Source organism: Miniopterus natalensis, chromosome 9 (genome assembly GCF_054644295.1).
Source record: "Miniopterus natalensis isolate mMinNat1 chromosome 9, mMinNat1.hap1, whole genome shotgun sequence".
NCBI classification, from domain to species: Eukaryota; Metazoa; Chordata; class Mammalia; order Chiroptera; family Miniopteridae; genus Miniopterus; species Miniopterus natalensis.
The window spans coordinates 22347133-22365416 of NC_142089.1; the positions used below are offsets into that span (position 1 = coordinate 22347133).

At 39.1% G+C, this 18284-nt stretch overlaps 1 protein-coding gene across 1 annotated transcript; it reads right to left on the reverse strand.

Annotated features, from left to right (window-relative positions):
• Positions 1-484: 484 nt before the first annotated feature.
• On the reverse strand, positions 485-16156 carry RRAGC (Ras related GTP binding C). Its single transcript, XM_087820319.1, has 7 exons — positions 15863-16156; positions 14025-14228; positions 12848-13047; positions 10283-10397; positions 9053-9195; positions 6693-6841; positions 485-1982 (listed from the first exon to the last, which is right to left on the reverse strand). Exons 1-7 carry the CDS (start codon positions 16097-16099, stop codon positions 1831-1833), a joined length of 1200 nt encoding a protein of 399 aa, XP_087676445.1. The 5' UTR covers positions 16100-16156; the 3' UTR covers positions 485-1830.
• Between the last annotated feature and the right edge of the window lie 2128 nt (positions 16157-18284).

Here is an 18284-nt window from a genome sequence, read left to right on the forward strand (position 1 = left end):
CAATCAGTTTAGACCAACCTAACTATATAAGCATCTATAGAGATAAACATTGATTTAACTGACACTTAAGTGTCAATAATGAGTATATCAGGAACTGGAAGAAATAACAAGCTGGAATCGGTACAGATTTTTTTATATGGTGTTCTACTTAATTCATTTCCTTCCTAGCTTGGATATAACACATCAATTATGACAGGCCCTGGATATTCCCAACCATAAGTGAGATTTGTTGGTATGAAACACAACTAAAAAACCATTTTCACCTGGGCTTAGACCTCCTATTCCAAGTAGAAACAGCCCAGGAGAGATGTCTAGATATAAGGCATGAAATTCCTGCATCAGGACAAAACTTGAAGTCCTGAAACATAGACATGTTAACCATGAGGCAGCAAGGGAAAGGAAATGGATGATAAAATGATAGAGTGGGACAACCCAATGTTCTATCACCCCACCCTCTCATATCTTCGGCAAATAAAAAAACTGATTTTGGTGTAAATACATTTATTGATACCCATTTTATATAGTTCGATGAAATAATCTATAAATATAAAGCACTTTTCTTTTGGATATCACCGTGGTCCATGTATATGCTCAGCAGTCAGAGTCATCTGCGGGAAGCACTCCGAGTCACACTGTTAGGTTTACAGACCTGAATATACACATTTCTCAACAGTGGCACTATGTACTCAAATGGTCCAGTGGCTTTGGAATAAATGACTACTGGGCATGTGAAGTAATAATAATATGTAAGTTTAGATTAACAGAAAGGGTATCAACCAAACAACAAAAAGAAAAAATTATGAATATGCTAGGCAAAGGAAGTACCACAGGTGACACTTGGTGTCAGAATACTGAAGACGAAGTATGTTCAACAACACACGTTTGACGCCATGTGCTCTCTCCAACTCCCAGGGGACCAGTGCTATATAGCCATTCATGGTCAACAAAATAGCAATACTTAAGGAATCTAGACAGCTTAGAATAAAAGGTACATAGCTGCTGGTATCAAGTTTAAAGAAAAATGAGTTAAATATTTCAATGACATAATGAGTTCCTCCCTAGAAGAAGGAGATTGTGGGGAAAACAATTTTTTTAAATTCCCTTTGTTACATTGATCATGATCGTTTATTTTATGCAGGAGAAAAAACCCAGATATGTGGTACCCAAAACACCGTTGCAAAAATTTTCTTCTGTTTTAAAATTTTTTCCTCAGTGCTTCCACTGCTGAACCTTGCCCTTGACCTGATGCAACAAAAAATTTCTCATTTCTTCAATAACAAATACAGAAATGTCCTTTGCTGCAGTCAGACCACGCGTCTTCTGAGTTAGCAGGCAAATGCATTTAAAAGGTCTTAGGTATGCAATGTCCAAAGCTGAAATCTGAGAGGCAGTGTTAGAACTTAAGCAAGGCAGCATTTTTAGATTACTCAATTGAAAACTTAAGTGGAGCATATAAAAACTCAGTTCTATTATTTTCAACTGGTAAATGGTGACAACATTCCCTGGTAAGGACAGGTAAAAGTGGTGTTATCTCCAGGTCCAAAATATCCCAACTACTTAAAGTAGGACCCCACAGAAGAGAAACACACACTTGATTTCTGTGGTCTCTAGAATTCTTTTTTGTCATTTTTTAAAAAGAAGAAATAGTAGATTCAGTTGTAGACCACTGGTTGAAGTGTTTTTCATCCAAATGAGAAACTTTATTCCTCGTCTCTAGTGTGACAGGCACCAGATTCCCACAAGTGGCAACTCCCATGTCCTGCAGCACATGGTATCTGACCCTGGAGTGAAGAGTAAGCTGGCGCAGAGCCCCGACCACTGGAATTCAGGCTAGATGGCATTTCTCGGTGTGCCATTGTGTGCCAATGCTTTCAGGCTGGGGGCACTGGTCTGGTGACCACAGCCCCTGTGAGAAGTCACACCCACCTCAAAAACCTCATGAATAGCTTTTCGAAAACAGTGGAAGTTGTAGTCTATTAAACCTGCAAGAGAAAAAATAAAGATCAGTCCTCCTGAATGTCAACTGTGAAATTATCTACTAGGAAATATTTGATGACAGAAAAAAAATAATTGATATTTATTAAAAAACATACATCCAAATGAGGAACTCCCTGTGCCAAAAACAAATTAAGAACATGCCCAAATTGTTAACACTGATTACCTCTGGGGCCTGGAAGTAGACAGATTAAACAAATAAAGGAATTGCTAAGAAAATTTACAATAAAATCTAAAATGAAAGTAAAATACTTTTTAAATTATCAAGCTTTTCCTTTTACATGTCTTTGAAGTTTGGCAAACTATCTAGTAGAGCCCTGGGGTTTGGGAGGTACTGGGGAGGTGCCCAGCAGAGCCTCAGGCAGCCTGTACCCCTCCTCGGGCGAGGAAGCTCCTTCTTCACCTGTTTTATGAACTGGCTTCCAAATGAGATTCTGATCAACCAGAGTTCTATTTCTGAAAGAAATGGCTAGTTGCCCACTATATATCCATTTTCCCCCTTTTTCCTCAGAAACAGAACCCCAATTTTGAAAAAGCATACTGGTGCTCAGCTGAAACATCACACTCCCCAGCCTTCCTTGCAGTTATGTATGGCCACATGTCCAATTCTGGCCACTGAGGTAAGTGCAAGTGTGTGGGACTTCTGTGAAGTCTCCTTAAAAAAAAAAAGGCTGTATTCTTTCCTCACCCCCGTTCCTCCTTAACAACTGGAATATGGGTAAAACGCTAGAGCTCCTGGAGCCATTCCAAACCATGAGGTGACCTTGAGAATAGAAGCTGGTGCTAAGAATGGCAGAGCAGAAAGGAAAGCAATTATGTTCTCGGGGATATTGGGACCTAAAGATGACACACAAGAAACAAATCAAAACAATCTGGTGTTAAAGTGACTACAAAATTGAAAGAAGTCCAACGGAGGGAAAGTAAAGTGCAGGGCAAAAGCAGCCAATGAAACTTCAGAGATGAAGCAGAACTTTCGGGAAACTGGCAAGATTTCATCAGGTAGGAAAGAGGAGCACAATTATAAGACAACAGCAGGAAGCTGGCAATCAGAACATGGCACAGGTGAAAGATGGGAAAGAAACTAGTCTGCCTGGAGAGAGGGACAGAGAATTCTTGGTAGGAAATACTGCGAACAAAGTCTAAATAAGTAGATTAGAGCCAAATTAAGAAGGTCCTTCAGACTCAGGAAAAAAGCTATAAAAGTCTTGATAAGTTCAACTACATTAAAATTTACTTCTGTGCAAATGGTAAAATAAAAGTGACAGTTGGGGAATGTTGAACACAGGTCCGATATTTGATGATATTATGAAATCATTATTAATTTGTTTACATGTTTTGATAGTAATACTGTTACGTTTGAAAAAGTACTATCTCTGCCTGGCCGGGCGTGGCTCAGCAGTTGAGCATTGATCTAGGATCCAGATGACCGTGGTTTGATTCCCAGTCAGGGCACATGCCCGGGTTGCAGGCTCGATCCCTAGTTGGGGGTGTGTGGGAGGCAGCCGATCAATGATTCTTTCATCCTTGATGTTTCTTTCTCTCTCTCTCCCCCTCTCTCTTCCTCTCTCTGAAATCAATAAAGATATATTTAAATCATAAAAAAAATTAAATAAGTAAAAATTAAAAAAAAAAAAAGAGTACTATCTCTTAGAGGTACCTGCTGAAATCTATACAAAGTGATTTGATGTCAGAGATTTGCTTCAAAATAACCTAGTAGGGAAAGAAGTACAGAAATGAAATAAGATTGACTATAATTCTGATGCTGAATCTGGGTGATAGATTAAAAGGGGTTCATTACATTATGTTTCTCTACTTTTTAAAACATGTCTGACAGTTTTCACAACAAAAGAGTAAAATATAATTATTTAGTTGGGAAAAGGACATACAAAAAACAAAACTGACCCTTTCTGATAACTGAAGCAGGGAGATGGGTACATGAAGAGTCATTGTGCTGGTCTACTTTTGTATATATCTGAAAATTTCCATAACCAAGAGTTTAAAATAATTTTTAAATATTAGAATGGAGAAAAATAAAGAAGTAAAAAAAAAAAAAATACAGTACAGTACAAAAAAAAATCAGTACAAAAAAGCAAAGGAATAAGTAGAGATAAATTACCAAAGAAGAAACCTGATCAGGCATAAAAAGGTAATTAATTGCTTGCTCTAACTAGTAAAAGCAGCAAAACTTAGAGCCAAATGAGATGCTGTTTCATATCTACCAGATTAACAGTAACAGTCTAACAATATCAAACATTATCAAGCACTCCCACACAGTACTGTCAGGGGTGAAAATGTTAAAGCCACTTTGGAGGGCAATTTCTAATAAAGATGATGTTATGTCCTCTATAATTTCCAGTCCTAAATACACATACTCTAGAGAAATTCTCCACATGTACAAAGGCTAACTTGTTCATGAGCATTTGTTGCAAAATTATTTTTAATCTTAAAAATAGTCCAAATGTCCAGCAACAATAAAATAAATTGTGGCATACTCAACCTATAAAATACAGTGTGGAGGTGAAAATGAGTGAACTAGAGCTGTATGTTATCAATATGGTTAAATCTCAAAAACAATCTTGCAGAAGACACTACTTACATTTTCACATCATTTATACTCTATACAGTTTATAGATAGATGAGAAGTAAAAGAATAAATCATGCACAGGAAAAATAAAACACTACAAGTGCAAAGGAGGGGATTACAATTGAGAAATACACAGAAGACACAGAGGACATATATGTATTTGTCATGTTTTAGTTCTTAAGCTCAAAGAAATACAAACATTTTTGTTTTATCCCAAAAGTTATGCATATCTGAAATAATTCATTAATATTAACATTAATAAAATATTAATCATTTAATATTAACTAACATTAAAATATCAGACAGAAGAGCATGGACTTGTCACAGTAACAGAGAGCTATTACAGATCCATAAGTAATAATCTAAGTAATTTTCTGAATTCTAGTTTTCCTTTGGAATAAAAGATGATACATACCAAGCCTTCTATATATATACAGGAGTGGGCAAAGGTAGGTTTATAGTTGTTTGTATGGAAATAATACAATTAATAAATTAAAATACAAGAATAAACTGTGTTTCGTGTACTTACAACTGTAACCCTACTTTTGCCCACCTCTATATGTTGAATGCACAGCCCCAAATAGGAAGCTGCTGCACCAAGAGCCTGGAGGGATGAGGACCTACACAGGAGTCACTGACAGTGGGAATAAAAAGAAAACCCAAGAAAAAGTTCCAAGAAACAAATTATATGGTTTGGTGAAAATTCAATGTAAGCAATACAGAAAAGAATGGAAAAAAGAGAACACTAAATGGCCTCTTATCTGCAAGAGCCCCTTCGGCAACACCACCACACGATTACCTAACTACAAGACAGCTAAGCTTGGACACCAAAAAAATGTCGTAACTAATAACAGAAGCAGGGTGGCCAGGAGGGCCGCAAAACAGCGGGGAAAATGTTCAACAGTTTTCAACACCATGGGCAGATAACAATCAAATATTTAAGCTCCAAACACGGGGCAGGAAGATGGGCCCAAGTGAGGGCTTCAGATGTGAATTTTTCAATCAACCACACAGAGAACATTAACCGAAGCCATGGCTTGGGTGAGCTGACCCGGAGAACAAGAGAAGTGAGAGCCAAAGACATGACTCTGAAGAACACTCAGAACCGAGAAAAACAGTCAGAAGCAGCAGGAGAGGCGGTCAGGGAAAAAAATGCATCAAACCACCCAGAGGGTTCAGCTTTAGCAAAGCAGAGAAAGGACGCTTCAAGTAAAGATGGATTGACAGCGGCACATGCTTCAGAAGGCCAAAGAGGCTTCAGAAAGCCGAAGCAGCTACCGAATGCGGCAAGGAGGTAACCTGGTCACCTCTGAAAGAATCATCTCAGTAAACTGGTTCAGGCAGAAGCCAAATGGCAGGCAAATAGCTATTGAAAAGACCCAAAATAAAAGAGGCTGGGGAAAAAAACTTGATTTAAAACAGAAGATCAAAACAAGGAAAGAGTAAGTCTAACTATACATGGAAAGGAAGGGACAAAAGTAGTTTGAGAGCTTTTAATCATCTAACAGCGGTTTTCAACCTTTTTCATCTCATGGCACACATAAACTAGTTACTAAAATTCTGCAGCACACAGAAAAATACATTTTTTTTCCCTATATGACCAAAAAAAAATAGGTATAATTTTGATGCATTCACACCAAAGAGCTATTGTTGTGTTGGCTGTTGGCCTTTTTTTATTTTACAATCTAAGGGAAAGAGGTCAGTGCCCCTGACTTAGTCAGGTATTGCATGTTTTAAGTATACTTCTGGCCTGGTCGGGGTGGCTCAGTGGTTGAGTGTCGACCCATGAACCAAGAGGTCATTGGTTCCATTGCTTGTCAGGGCACACACCTGGGTTTTGGGCTCCATCCCCAGTGGGCAGCGGCATGCAGGAGTCAGCCAATGGGTGTTTCTCTCTCATCGATGTTTCTATCTCCCTATCCCTATCCCTTCCCCTCTCTAAAATCAATAAAAACATATTAAAAAAAAATTCTTCTGGCACACCAATATGCCTCTTGCCCACTGGTAGAAAGCTGCTGGTCTAACACTGCAGTATTCTTTTCTCATTTTCAAAAACCTAAGAAATTATGACAAGAGAACTTATCATAAAAACAGCATTTTAAAATGTAATTACCTTTTCGTTCAAAACTTTCTTCCCTAAGAATGCAGACCAGTGCCAAAAATTTAGTCACTTCCTTTAAATAAAGGACAGTTGTATTATTCAGCTTGATAATTGCCATAGATTCTTTGTCATAAGCACTTCCACTGCCATCTTCCTTTAACCTGTTTTAAAAAGAAAGTATTGTTCATTACAGGGTTCCCAACTAAGTATTTTGTCACATTTCATTTGCACAATGACAAGTCTTTCCACCCAGTTTCCCAATGTCTTCTGAGAAAGAATAATACTGGCTTAAATATACTGGCACGGAAATTCTCACTTAGGTGTATAGGGTTCCCAGACCTTGATGCAGCATCCCATGGATTCACACCTTCATCTAATTTACCTAAAATGCATGAAATACAGCGGGCTCAAATCTTCCCTCATGCTAACCTGTACTGACACAGTCTGCAAATAAAGGAGGACCAAAATACAAAAACTACCATTAGTGAGAAGAGTAAGAAAAAAACTAAAATAGTCTATCAGAGATACTGTGGAATCCTGATGCCTGCAAAGTGAGTTGTACAGGGTCTGAAAGCTTTCATTTAGTAAACTAGAATTGTCATTCTAGAATTGCTATATGAAGTTGCCCTTCAAAAAATGTAAATCGTCAAGAAAAAAGCAAATTAAACTGTAATAAAGCACACCAAAGTTCATGCATAGATTGTGTTAATGAGATAATAGATATTTTTCTTTCACAATATACTTTATAATGTATTTTACAATGCACCTTATACTGAAAAGAAACTTTACAACTACATTTGAATTTTTTAATTAAAAAAATTTGGTTTATAAAATTTTTATTTGTTTAAAAGAAACAGCAAATATTCTATACATCCTTTTTAAGATTTTTTTACTGATTTTTAGAAAAAGAGGAAGGGAGAGGGGGAGAAAGAAACATTGATGTAAGAGCAAAACACAGATCAGCTGCCTCCTGCATGCTCCCTACTAGGAATCAAGCCCACAAGTCGGGCATGTACCCTGACCAGGAATCAAACTGGCAAACTTTTGATGCACAGGACGATGCCCAACCAACTCAACCACACTGGCCAGGGGTATTCATCCATATTTAAAATTAGGAATGGAAACATGAAATTTTACTGAATAATATAAACAGACATTTCATTTCATTATGGAAAGAAAGCAAAGGACAGCATGTAATAAACAAAAGTGAAATATAGAAATGGAAGACAGAAATAAACAGGTAAAGAACAGGCGAGACAAATGCATTCTCCTACTCAGCAGCCATTGAGGAAAGACACTAACAAATTAGGCAGAAAGACCAAGGTGAAGGGTAGGGACAGAGAAATAAAATAGGAGTTTAGGTGAGGCAGAGAACAAAAGATAAAGGACACAGGTATCAGAAAGCAAAGGCAATGTTATAGCATCAGAAAGTTGGGAGTGCTGATGTTGATTAGGCAGCGGTTTACAACCTTTTCATCTCATGTCAGACAGAAACTAATTACTAAAATTCTGCAGCACACCAAAAAATGTATTATATTTTTTGCCAATCTGACAAAAAAAAGATAGGTATAATTTTGATTCATTCACACCAGACAGCTACTGTTGTGTTGGCTGTTGTCATTTTTTCACTTGACAATCGAAGGTCAGTGCCCCTGACTAAACAGTGAGGTAAAATTTTTTTCAGCACACCAGTGTGTCTCTTGCAGCACACCAGTGTCCTGCTGTGGCACACAGGGGGAAAATCGCTGTATTAGGGAATCAGGGCTATCAGAGGCAACAGAGGTTATTGGCTTTTGAAGTAACAGCAATTCTACAAAGTCTTCACTCATCCTCTGGGATAATGTACAAAATCACACCTTTGCTGGCTTTTATAAATTTCTGTATAACATTTGGTGAATTTATATAAAGGAAGAGTTTATAATTTAGAGATTTACTCTGGAAACTCAGATATTTAAGTCAAATTTTTATATGTATAAGTCTTTCTGACATCCAAAATTCCAACTTCCTTAAGGATCCCTCATTCCACAAAGCCTGAGGTTAAATTAGGCTGTTACTCAGAACGTTTTAAATAAATTAATCTAATATTTCATAAATCTAGCTAAGTCCCTAAGTGAGAAGATGCAGTGCAAACCCCCAAATAATGGCAGGAGAAAGTCTGGCTCTAGTCACACTTTTTCAACTATTCATCCTCTCTGAAGGAGTAAGACCCAGCAGCTCTCTTAGAGAGAAATCATGCTCCAGGTTGAAGCACTATGGTCAGAACAAGTCCACTTTAGACAGTACTTGCTGGAGGACTCAGAAATTAATCCCCCTGACAAATTGAAATGGTAGTTTTCCACCTGAGATCTTGCAGAAATACGTACATAACTTACCCATATATACAAGACACATCAATTACAACATCAATCATGTCACAGCAAAGTTCATAAGACTGCATATCCACAGGAGAACTATCTGTTGCAATGTAGATTTTGCTGACAACATCGAAGAGAAAAGCTTTTTCAATACCTGAATTCTTGGAAAAACAAAATGGAGGTTTTGTTCAGTTTTTTTTAAGAACTACAATTTGCAGCTTATCAAAGATCCTGAATTATTGATGAACATCCAAGGACACTGTTAATGATACAACCCAATACCAAAATAACCAAGTAGTACTGGGGTGAGTTGCACTTCTGTTTTCCAAAGAATAAAAGTGAAATTATTTCTGTTATGGCTTACTGACTTACTGAAATAATTGCATCCGTCAGTCAGATTTGTTTTTCCCCTCTCCTCTTCACTTAAGTGAATTATTTTGTAAGACACCATCAAAAAAAATTAACCAAAAAACCCCTCCAAAAATCAAGCCATGCTACATTTTCAATAACCCTTTCTTGTTACAATGACCAGTCCCTGATTTGAATGACCCTGCCACCAGAAAGGCTTTACATGACCATTAGCAAAACATAAAAGAATTAGTTATGCCAGATGTTGACTTCATGACGTCAGGTATTGAAAAAGCTTTTCTCTTTGATGTTGTCAGCAAAATCTACATTGCAACAGGCAGTTCTCATGATGTCAACATCTAGCATAACCCAAATCCCAAAAGAACTCGAGAGCACTACACACTGAGTCCTTCAAAGTAATGTTTAGAAAATATAACGAATGAATACTAAATTTATTGGAGATCTTTTTTTTATTAAGCTGAATTCTCAAAATACATGAATGTAAAATGAGATACTAAAATTAGTAAGAGAAGGAAAAGATCAATTTTTCAATGTGACCTCCATTAAAGCAGAGAAGAAACTAAGCCAAATTCCCAAAACCCAGTCTTCTCCAGTTACTATACTTCTTTCAGCGAACAGATATCATGAAGATATTTTTAAATTAAAAAAGCATGAGGAAATTTTTCATCAAATCCTTTTAAGACAAAAAGGATAAGTACTAAGAAAAGAATTCAGAAAATAACTCAAGCCATTTTTAACGTTATTTATTTTACCTGTTAAGTGTGTCATTAGTCTTTCAACTTGATTCAAATTCAGGCCCTTTTTTGGAGAATTTGGTAACACAAATATATTCAATGAAAATGAAATCAGAAACTATAATGAATTAAATAGCTCACTTACTGATATAAAAATATTTAATAGGTTTTCCAACGTCGGCAGTTGTGGAATGAGTTTCTGTACCACCTTACTAAAGGCTTCAAATATTGAATGGTCATAGATACTAGTCAAATAAAAGCTGAAAAACAACACAGTTTGATTAATTTGAAAAAAATCTCAAGTTTGGTGACAATTATAATACACAAAATGTTAAGTTTCTTAACATTTGATTTCAGAAAATTCAAATAAAGCCTTTTTATCTTGTCCACCATTCCCATAGTTTAAGATGACAAATGCAGTGTCATCCCTTTTATTGCATTTAAATAAAAGGCAATTGAGGTACTACCCGGAAAGCATTTTCAGATGGAGAAACTTGAATATTCACCTAAGTCCTTGCAATTTGATCCAAAAAGCTTGGTTTCTTAAGCTCATAACTGACAAAAGTCAAGAGAAAGCCTAGAGGAGATAAGTGACATTTACCAAATAAATATATAATTGAGGTCTCTACTAAAATGTCACCTCCTCAAAAAGTTCTTTCCTGATCCCCCTACCTAATACAGTGTCTCTGTACCCATTGCTTTCTACCCCTTTTTCCTAATTTTTTTCCATAGCACTGACAAAAACTTAAAATTACACTGTACATTTATAAATGCTTTTGAGCTCTCATTCATCAGAATGTAAGCTCCACAAGGACAGAGACTTTGTCAGTCTTCTTTGTAGCTGCAAGCCCACTGCCCTAAACAGTGGTCATAAATATTTGAATAAATAAGTTAATACAACTGGTGCTTAGAATGTATGTAAATAACATATTAGGAAGGATGGCAACTGGGGTCCCTTAGAGAATGGGACAGGAATCTGGTAGCCTAAAGGATGTACAGTGGAGAAGCATCATCTATATATTTAACAAAACACATATTTGAGGGCGGTAGAATAGATACATGCCTTTAACAATTTAAACAGTGCGGACAATTCTGTCTGCTTTTTCACTCAGGGAATATAATCTTCATTATATAGTTGTATCCATGACACATTTGTAAGTAATCAGAAACACAGAATTGGGTGTATCATACTTTACAAGTAATTTAAAGATACTTTCAGGGAGCTAACCTAAAAGCTTAACCCTATGCAAGATGGGGCTCTACTCTAGACGTGAGAACAACGGAATAGGTGAGGCCAAGATGACTTCCCAAAGGCACTAAGGTGAAAGGAATGTTTTAGTGTTTCCTTTAGGCAAAAAGGTTAGCAATATGAGAAGGTCCCTCAGGGACAGTGAGGCTTGGAGGTGGATAGGGACAAGGAGAACAGGGCATTTTAGTACACCGAGTTTCTGGAAACCAGAAATCTAATGGTGTCTCATCCATAGGCCTGCTAGTAATTATTAAAAGTTTGATTCAGAATTCTGAGTTTAGCAAGGCCTAGGGCTCTATACAGTACTGGGGGAAGGGGTAGTGTATACCCCTGGAATGTGATGCCCTGGAAAGGGCCATAGGCATAATGTAGAGAATAAGAAGGATTCCCATGGGCACTGGGGAACACAAGACAATCATGGCTTAAAATCCATTACTAAGAGTGGATTCCCAAAAAATATGATTGACGAATTTCATGGGGAGGCACTTTAACTTTCTCTTATAAATACTGATTTTTTAAAAATACATGATTTACTTATAAATATTTAAAATTTTTAATCTAGGTAAACTAGAACTCAATGAGATTTTCTATATGATTTCTTAGAAAGAACAATGGAAAGGCCTTGGAGCCAGAGGCCGTATGGATATTTCAGGTAAGGATGGCGGTGGCTGGAGCCTATAAGGAAGTCACCGTAACAGACCAGGGATAAGGAAATAGCTACACTTGTATCTCCTCCCCTGCTTCCCCTTTAAGCTGCTTATATCGTCAGCTGTTTATATCATCAAGAGAACATTTTCTTGGGTATTTCTTATCACTCATTTCTACCTATAACACCAAAAAAATACAAGATAATAATTATTTCTTAATGGTATTTAATTATGAATCAGTTCTTCAAATTCAATAGCAGCCCTAAGCAGATTTATAGGATAAACCCACCTAACCCAAACTTTAGAGTTTCATAAAAGCATACAGTGTTTTAAAAAACATAAACAAGGTACATTCGAATCCAGACTTGAATGTATACCCTCTTTAAAAGGCTCTTCCTACTGAGAAAAATACAGTAAAAACTCGAGCTACAAAGATTTATAGCAAATGTGACAGAGAGTCCTTGAACTGAGGTAAGGAGGAAATAAAAAGGATGAAACCAAGAGGGGAGTACCAAAACAGTTTTATGCCATGAGGAAACAGCCTGACTCCAGCCTCTTGGGATGAATTTGTAAAAGCGCCAACGGAAACACTTCACATGACTTCAACCTCCAGGAAAATGCAAAAAAGTGGGAAAGTAACTTCTCAATAACATCAGGATCTGAAAACTGCTTGAATTTAACAAAGAAGAGATCAAAAACATTATAGATTTGGGAAGGATATACCGGTAACAGAAAGCTATGTGTTGTAATGACAGAGATGGGAATACATTGACACATTTTTCAGGGCTCCCATATCAAACACACATGTTGTTACCTAAGGTGGAGTTTTTCTAGCCCAGCATCTGCAAGGTCATCATTGGCCCTTTGATGAATGTCCCTCTGTGTTTCTATTTTGTGATCATCAGACAGACCATCAACTTTGTGAATAAAAACCTCAAAATTCATGTCTGGGTTAACTTTGTAGGCTTTAGAAACAGTAATGTGAAGTCTTGTTAAAGCCTCCATGTAGTCATCCTGTAAGTCAGAACAAAATAGTTTTTAAAAAGAAATCTTATAAAAGTCAAGTAATGAGTTAAGAAAGCCTCAAAAACCTCTTTCCCCAACCACAGAAAATATATTATCCTAATTATTCATAAATACGCAAACATTCAAGTACATTAACTTATACCACTAAATAGGTCTTTAATCTCTCAAGATTAAAAAATTCAATTACCAAGTAAATGCTTGTAATTTGATACTGATAATATAAGGTAAGGAAATAGGAAATGGACATTTCTTCCCAATAGAATTTTTTAAAGTAATCCCAGCTCTGCCATTTATTAGATGTGTAACTTTAAGCAGGTTGCTTAAACTCTGTGATCTCAGTTTACTTGTCCATAAGACTGGAATTACAGTACGTACCTCACAGTATTGTAAAAGATAAATTAGATCAGATATGTGGAAGCACCCATTAGAGAGCCTGTCACTCAGAAAGCACTCCTAACTAATGTTCAAGCTTATAAAAAGTAAGCTTCCTAAGGATAGAGATGTGTCCCATTTATCTGAGGGCCTGCGACTTGCTAGGCCCCCAATAAATGCGTATTGGGCTAAACTCAATTTAGACAATTAAGGAAACTATTTAGTTTAATATTTACTCAGTTCTCATATTCCTCCTTACATTATAGGCACTGATGATATCTTTTCAGTGAGTGACACCATTATTGTAATAGTTAATAAAGTACAGCAATGTCTATATTAACAAATAAAAGTGGAAAGCAGTTCATTTACTAGAACTCAAGGATATATACCATATCTCCTAATTCTGTACTCGCACAATGACATGCTTGATCCCAAAGCACCTGCACAGTTGCATCTCTTGTACTGCTAGGGAATCTACTGGCAAAGAAATAAGCTGCAAGAAGCACATGACAAAGAAGATAAACAACTCTGCTTTGTTTCTACATCTTTTGCCACCAGAGAACAGAAATAAACAAACAATTATTCCTAACTACCTGTGCATCAATGACATATATCAATGCTCCTGTTCCCCTGAAGATCATCTCGTAGTCAAAAGTTGGGTCAAAAAAGTCCATTTGCCCAGGAAAATCCCATATTTGGAAATTCACAAAGGAGCTATTGGAAATGTCATCTTTATAAATCTTGTTGGTACTTTCCAAAAAGAGGGTCTCATTGGGTGACATTTTATGAAACACCACCTGTTAAAAGAAAGACAAATTTATGACTATTCAACTTCGTATCAAAAGTTAAAAATTCTACCCTGAATTAATGTAATTTAAAGAACCTGACCCCACAGCAAAAATTTTAAGAGGTATAAAGTGAACGGTGTATCTATTGGTAGTCACCATCCTTTTACTTCTGACAAAACGTTAAGATACCAAATTACTTCCCACTCAGTCTATTTTGGAGCTGAAATTTTTTCTATCTTCCCTGCAACATATTCAATGCTAGCAGTAGCACTGTCTCTCATCTCAACTGATTTTTTTTTTCTGTTGAATTGTATTAATTCTGCAAAAACCTGTTGTAATATTATGAAAGCTTATAGCTAAAGTGAGAGAAGTTTTGTTCACTGAAAAGTTATTGGAAGGCCTACATTTGGCTCTAGGGAATACTCAGAAATTAAACTGACTGAACCCTGCCCTCACTGAGTTTGCAGTCGTGTGGAAGAAATAAAAGACAGTGATTATACCAAGAAGAAAGTGATATATGGGGGGTAGAGGAGAGTTGGGAATTGACAGGCAAAACCCCTGAGAAAAATGGTAAAAGTAATTGTTAAGAATCGCAATAATCACAATCTAGACAACTCTAACACAAAATTAATTTGCCTGTCACTGTTACTTTCTAGAAGAGAAAAATGGACAGTCACTCCCAAGGTTTGGTCAGTAATAGTAACAAGAAAAGGATTACAATCAGTTTGCTAAAAACCTACCATAAATGTACCCAAATCTTGCTGAAGAGGTGAAAAGTGAGCAATCCAGTAAATTGGAAAGATGACTACTTTTCAAAAACATTCTGTCTACCAACTATCACAGAAAGGTTTATTTTGGATAGACCTTTGCAACCGAGTAGAAAGGGCAAAAGAGCAGGTATCTGGAGTTTTATGACCAGGGCAAACGTGCCTCTATATACCCCTTACGAAAAAAGTGCATAGCCCTCCATTCGGTCTTAATAGACCCCAAGTGAAAGCAAATGGACATAGGTCTGCAAATATTCTTAAGGTCTCGGAAGATTTTCCTAACCACACACAGTCAGGGGTAATATCACCAAGTATACACGCCAAGCCACAAGTACGAAAATAAGTGGAATAACAGCCCCCAATAATGTTACAGTAAAATCTCCTTCGTATTAGTAACAAGCAGCAGCATTCGAGTGGCTAGTGACTTAATCACAATTCTTTCTGACGCTGTTCCCCGGGGCTCACCTGGGAAGCCCTGCAAACTAAGGTCACCTGAAGTGAGTGGGGCGCACGAAAACGGGGCAGGGAAGGGAGTCCGTGAAGTTCTCCAAGTTAGAACTGGGGAACAGGTCAGTTTCGTGAAAGGCACAGGGGCTGGTTCCCAGGAGGCGGAGGTCCCGGGCGGTGCCACGGCCACCTGCCTCCCGCCAGCCAGTTTCGCACTCGGGGACCCACTCGGCTTCAGCTGACTTGGGCGTGGACTCAGAGGTCGGGGTCCTCGCACGGGCCGCGCCTTGGGCTCCGCTCCTCAGAGAAGAGCGGTGGGACAGCCCGGCCCGCCAGCCCCGGCCGCCGCCCTCCTCGGGGGGCCTCTCCCGCCGGCGACGACCTGAGCCCCCCGGGAGGGGCGGAGGGACGCGGCGCGGCCGCACTCACCTTCTGGATGGAGGACTTGCCGCTGCGCCGGAGGCCCATGAGCAGAATCCTGGGCTTGGAGCTGTCAGCGCCCCCGGGGCCACAGCCTCCGCCTGCCCCCGCCCCAACCCCGCCGCCCGCGGCTGCCGCCTCCTCTTCCTCCTCCTCCACGCCGTAGCCGAAGTCCTTTGGGAATGAATCCGCCGCGCCGTAACTGCCGGCGAGAGGCGTCTCCTCCGCCCCGTACGGCAGGGACATGGTGCTAGAGCCGCCGCCACCCGCGCCCTGACAGGCCAGGCCAGGCCAGGCCAAGCCAGGCCGCCGCCTCCCGTGTTCTCCGCCGCCGCCGCCGCCGCCCCCGGCAGCCGCCACCGCCGTGCGGCCCGCCCCTCGGAGCCCGGCTCTCATTGGCTCCGCTCCGACGCCAGCCGCTCATTGGCTGAACCAGCTGCCATTCGGAGCAGCAGGGTAGGTGGTGGCCGTCACGTGTCCGGAATCACCTGACTAGGAACCCAGGAGGGGGGAGAAGGAGTCACGAGGAGGGTGGCCCAGTCGGGCGCTCCGCTCTCCGCCCCAGCCCGCACCTTGTTGCTGCCCAGCCACGCACATTGTTTCTCACCGCTCTCGTGACTTCCTCGGAGCTCCTGCGGCCGTCGCAACGGGAGATGCTCTCTGGGCATTTGGAAAAATTGATTGTCCACCCAGGACAATTGTGTTCGCCCAAACCAACATTTATTGATGTCTGCGAAATCCTGGGGCACAAAACTGGAACCGACCCGGACCCTGCCTGCCCTCCAGTTGCTGGAAGATTAATAGCGTAAGTAGCCTCGGTATGAGATACGAGCGGGAATGTCAAAAATACAGACTAATGCTCGGGAGTTGAGAGGATGAGAAAGTCTACAAGGAGCTGTTGTCTGAGCTGGTCTATGGTTGGATGGATGGATTGGTTGGGAAATGCAAAGGTATGGAGGAGCCAACCAGAGGGAGGGCAAAGCCTTAAACAAGGCAGTCCTGAGTTCGTACAGTTCGTTCTAGCAGGTGGAACACCTCTTTCTTCAGCAAATCACTGACAGAGGATACTGGTGTCACTTCAAACTCGGCATGACTCAATTTCCCCCCCTTCCCACCTAGTCAAAGTCTATTCCAGTAATTCCATCCCTCAGAGAGCATTGCATCCCCCACAGAGACCAAAAGAATAAACAGTGAAAGCAAATCAAGATAAATGCTTGTCATCAAATGTTTGGGAAAGCTAGAATTTTCACCCTTGACAGTCAGGTTTTGGAATTGGAAATTTGACAAGAGGGTCTTCCTCTTAAAGTGGGCATGGTGGTGGTGGTACTGGTCTTCCAAGTTATGAAGGGAAAGCATGTTCATGCAGGTCTGGGACTTGGTTATGTCTGACTATAGGTTAAAGGTAGGACACATCATTAGAGATCTAGTCTAACCTCTCACCTAAAGAGGTATCCAGTATCTGATAGACATATAGCATTCACTTCAATAGTTCCAAGAGGAGAGAGTTTACTATCTCAAAAGGGAGCCAAATCCACTTTGGTAAAACTTTAAAAGTCTCTTATTCAAGCCAAAAAAATCATACTTCCTGGAGTTTATAATTGAACAACACAGGAGTAGTCTTCTCTCTCATGACAGCCCTAGATTGCAGTCTTCATTATCCACTAAATCTTTTCTGCTCCACATTAAACATACTCAATTCCTTCAACCATTCCTTCTACAGTGATGTCCAGTAAAACATTCTATGATGACAAAATCATTCTACATCTGCACTGATTAACATAGTAGCCAGTGTGGAATGTTGCTAGTGTGACTACGGAACTGAACTTTGAATTTTATTATAATTTTAAATACCAAATGTGGCTATGGTTACCATATTAGCACAGCCTTGTATTTTCAAATGCCTTCTATTGGTCACTCTCCTTTATATGCATTTGAGCTTGTCAATAACCATCAAATGTCTGGCAGCTACAGTGCAATACTGACCACCAATACAGCCTTCAGGATGACTGTTTAGCACCTAGACAGTTTCTATTAATGCTTTCCAGAATGGATTTTTTAAAAATATTCGTAAAGTACCAGTGACCCCCACTGATAATCACTAGAACTAGTACACTGTCAGCAATCCTAGTGCCTCAACTTGTATAACTGCATTTTTTAACCTAAATATAAGTCTTGCTATTTCAGCCTTCTGGTTTAGGCCCAGAAGTTTGGGTATTCCAAGTTGTTAAGCATTTTTAAGCTTGTTTCAATATAGTCTACCAACCAGCCCTTCCTACTTTGTGGCATTACAGATTTGGCATTACTACCATCTGACCCTTATGTAGTCCTTTATAATTTGCAAGGTACTTTTCATCCTATATTTAATTTGATCCTTACACCAACCTTGTGAGGTAAACAAGATATGAAACCTACATTTTATAGGTAAGTTAGC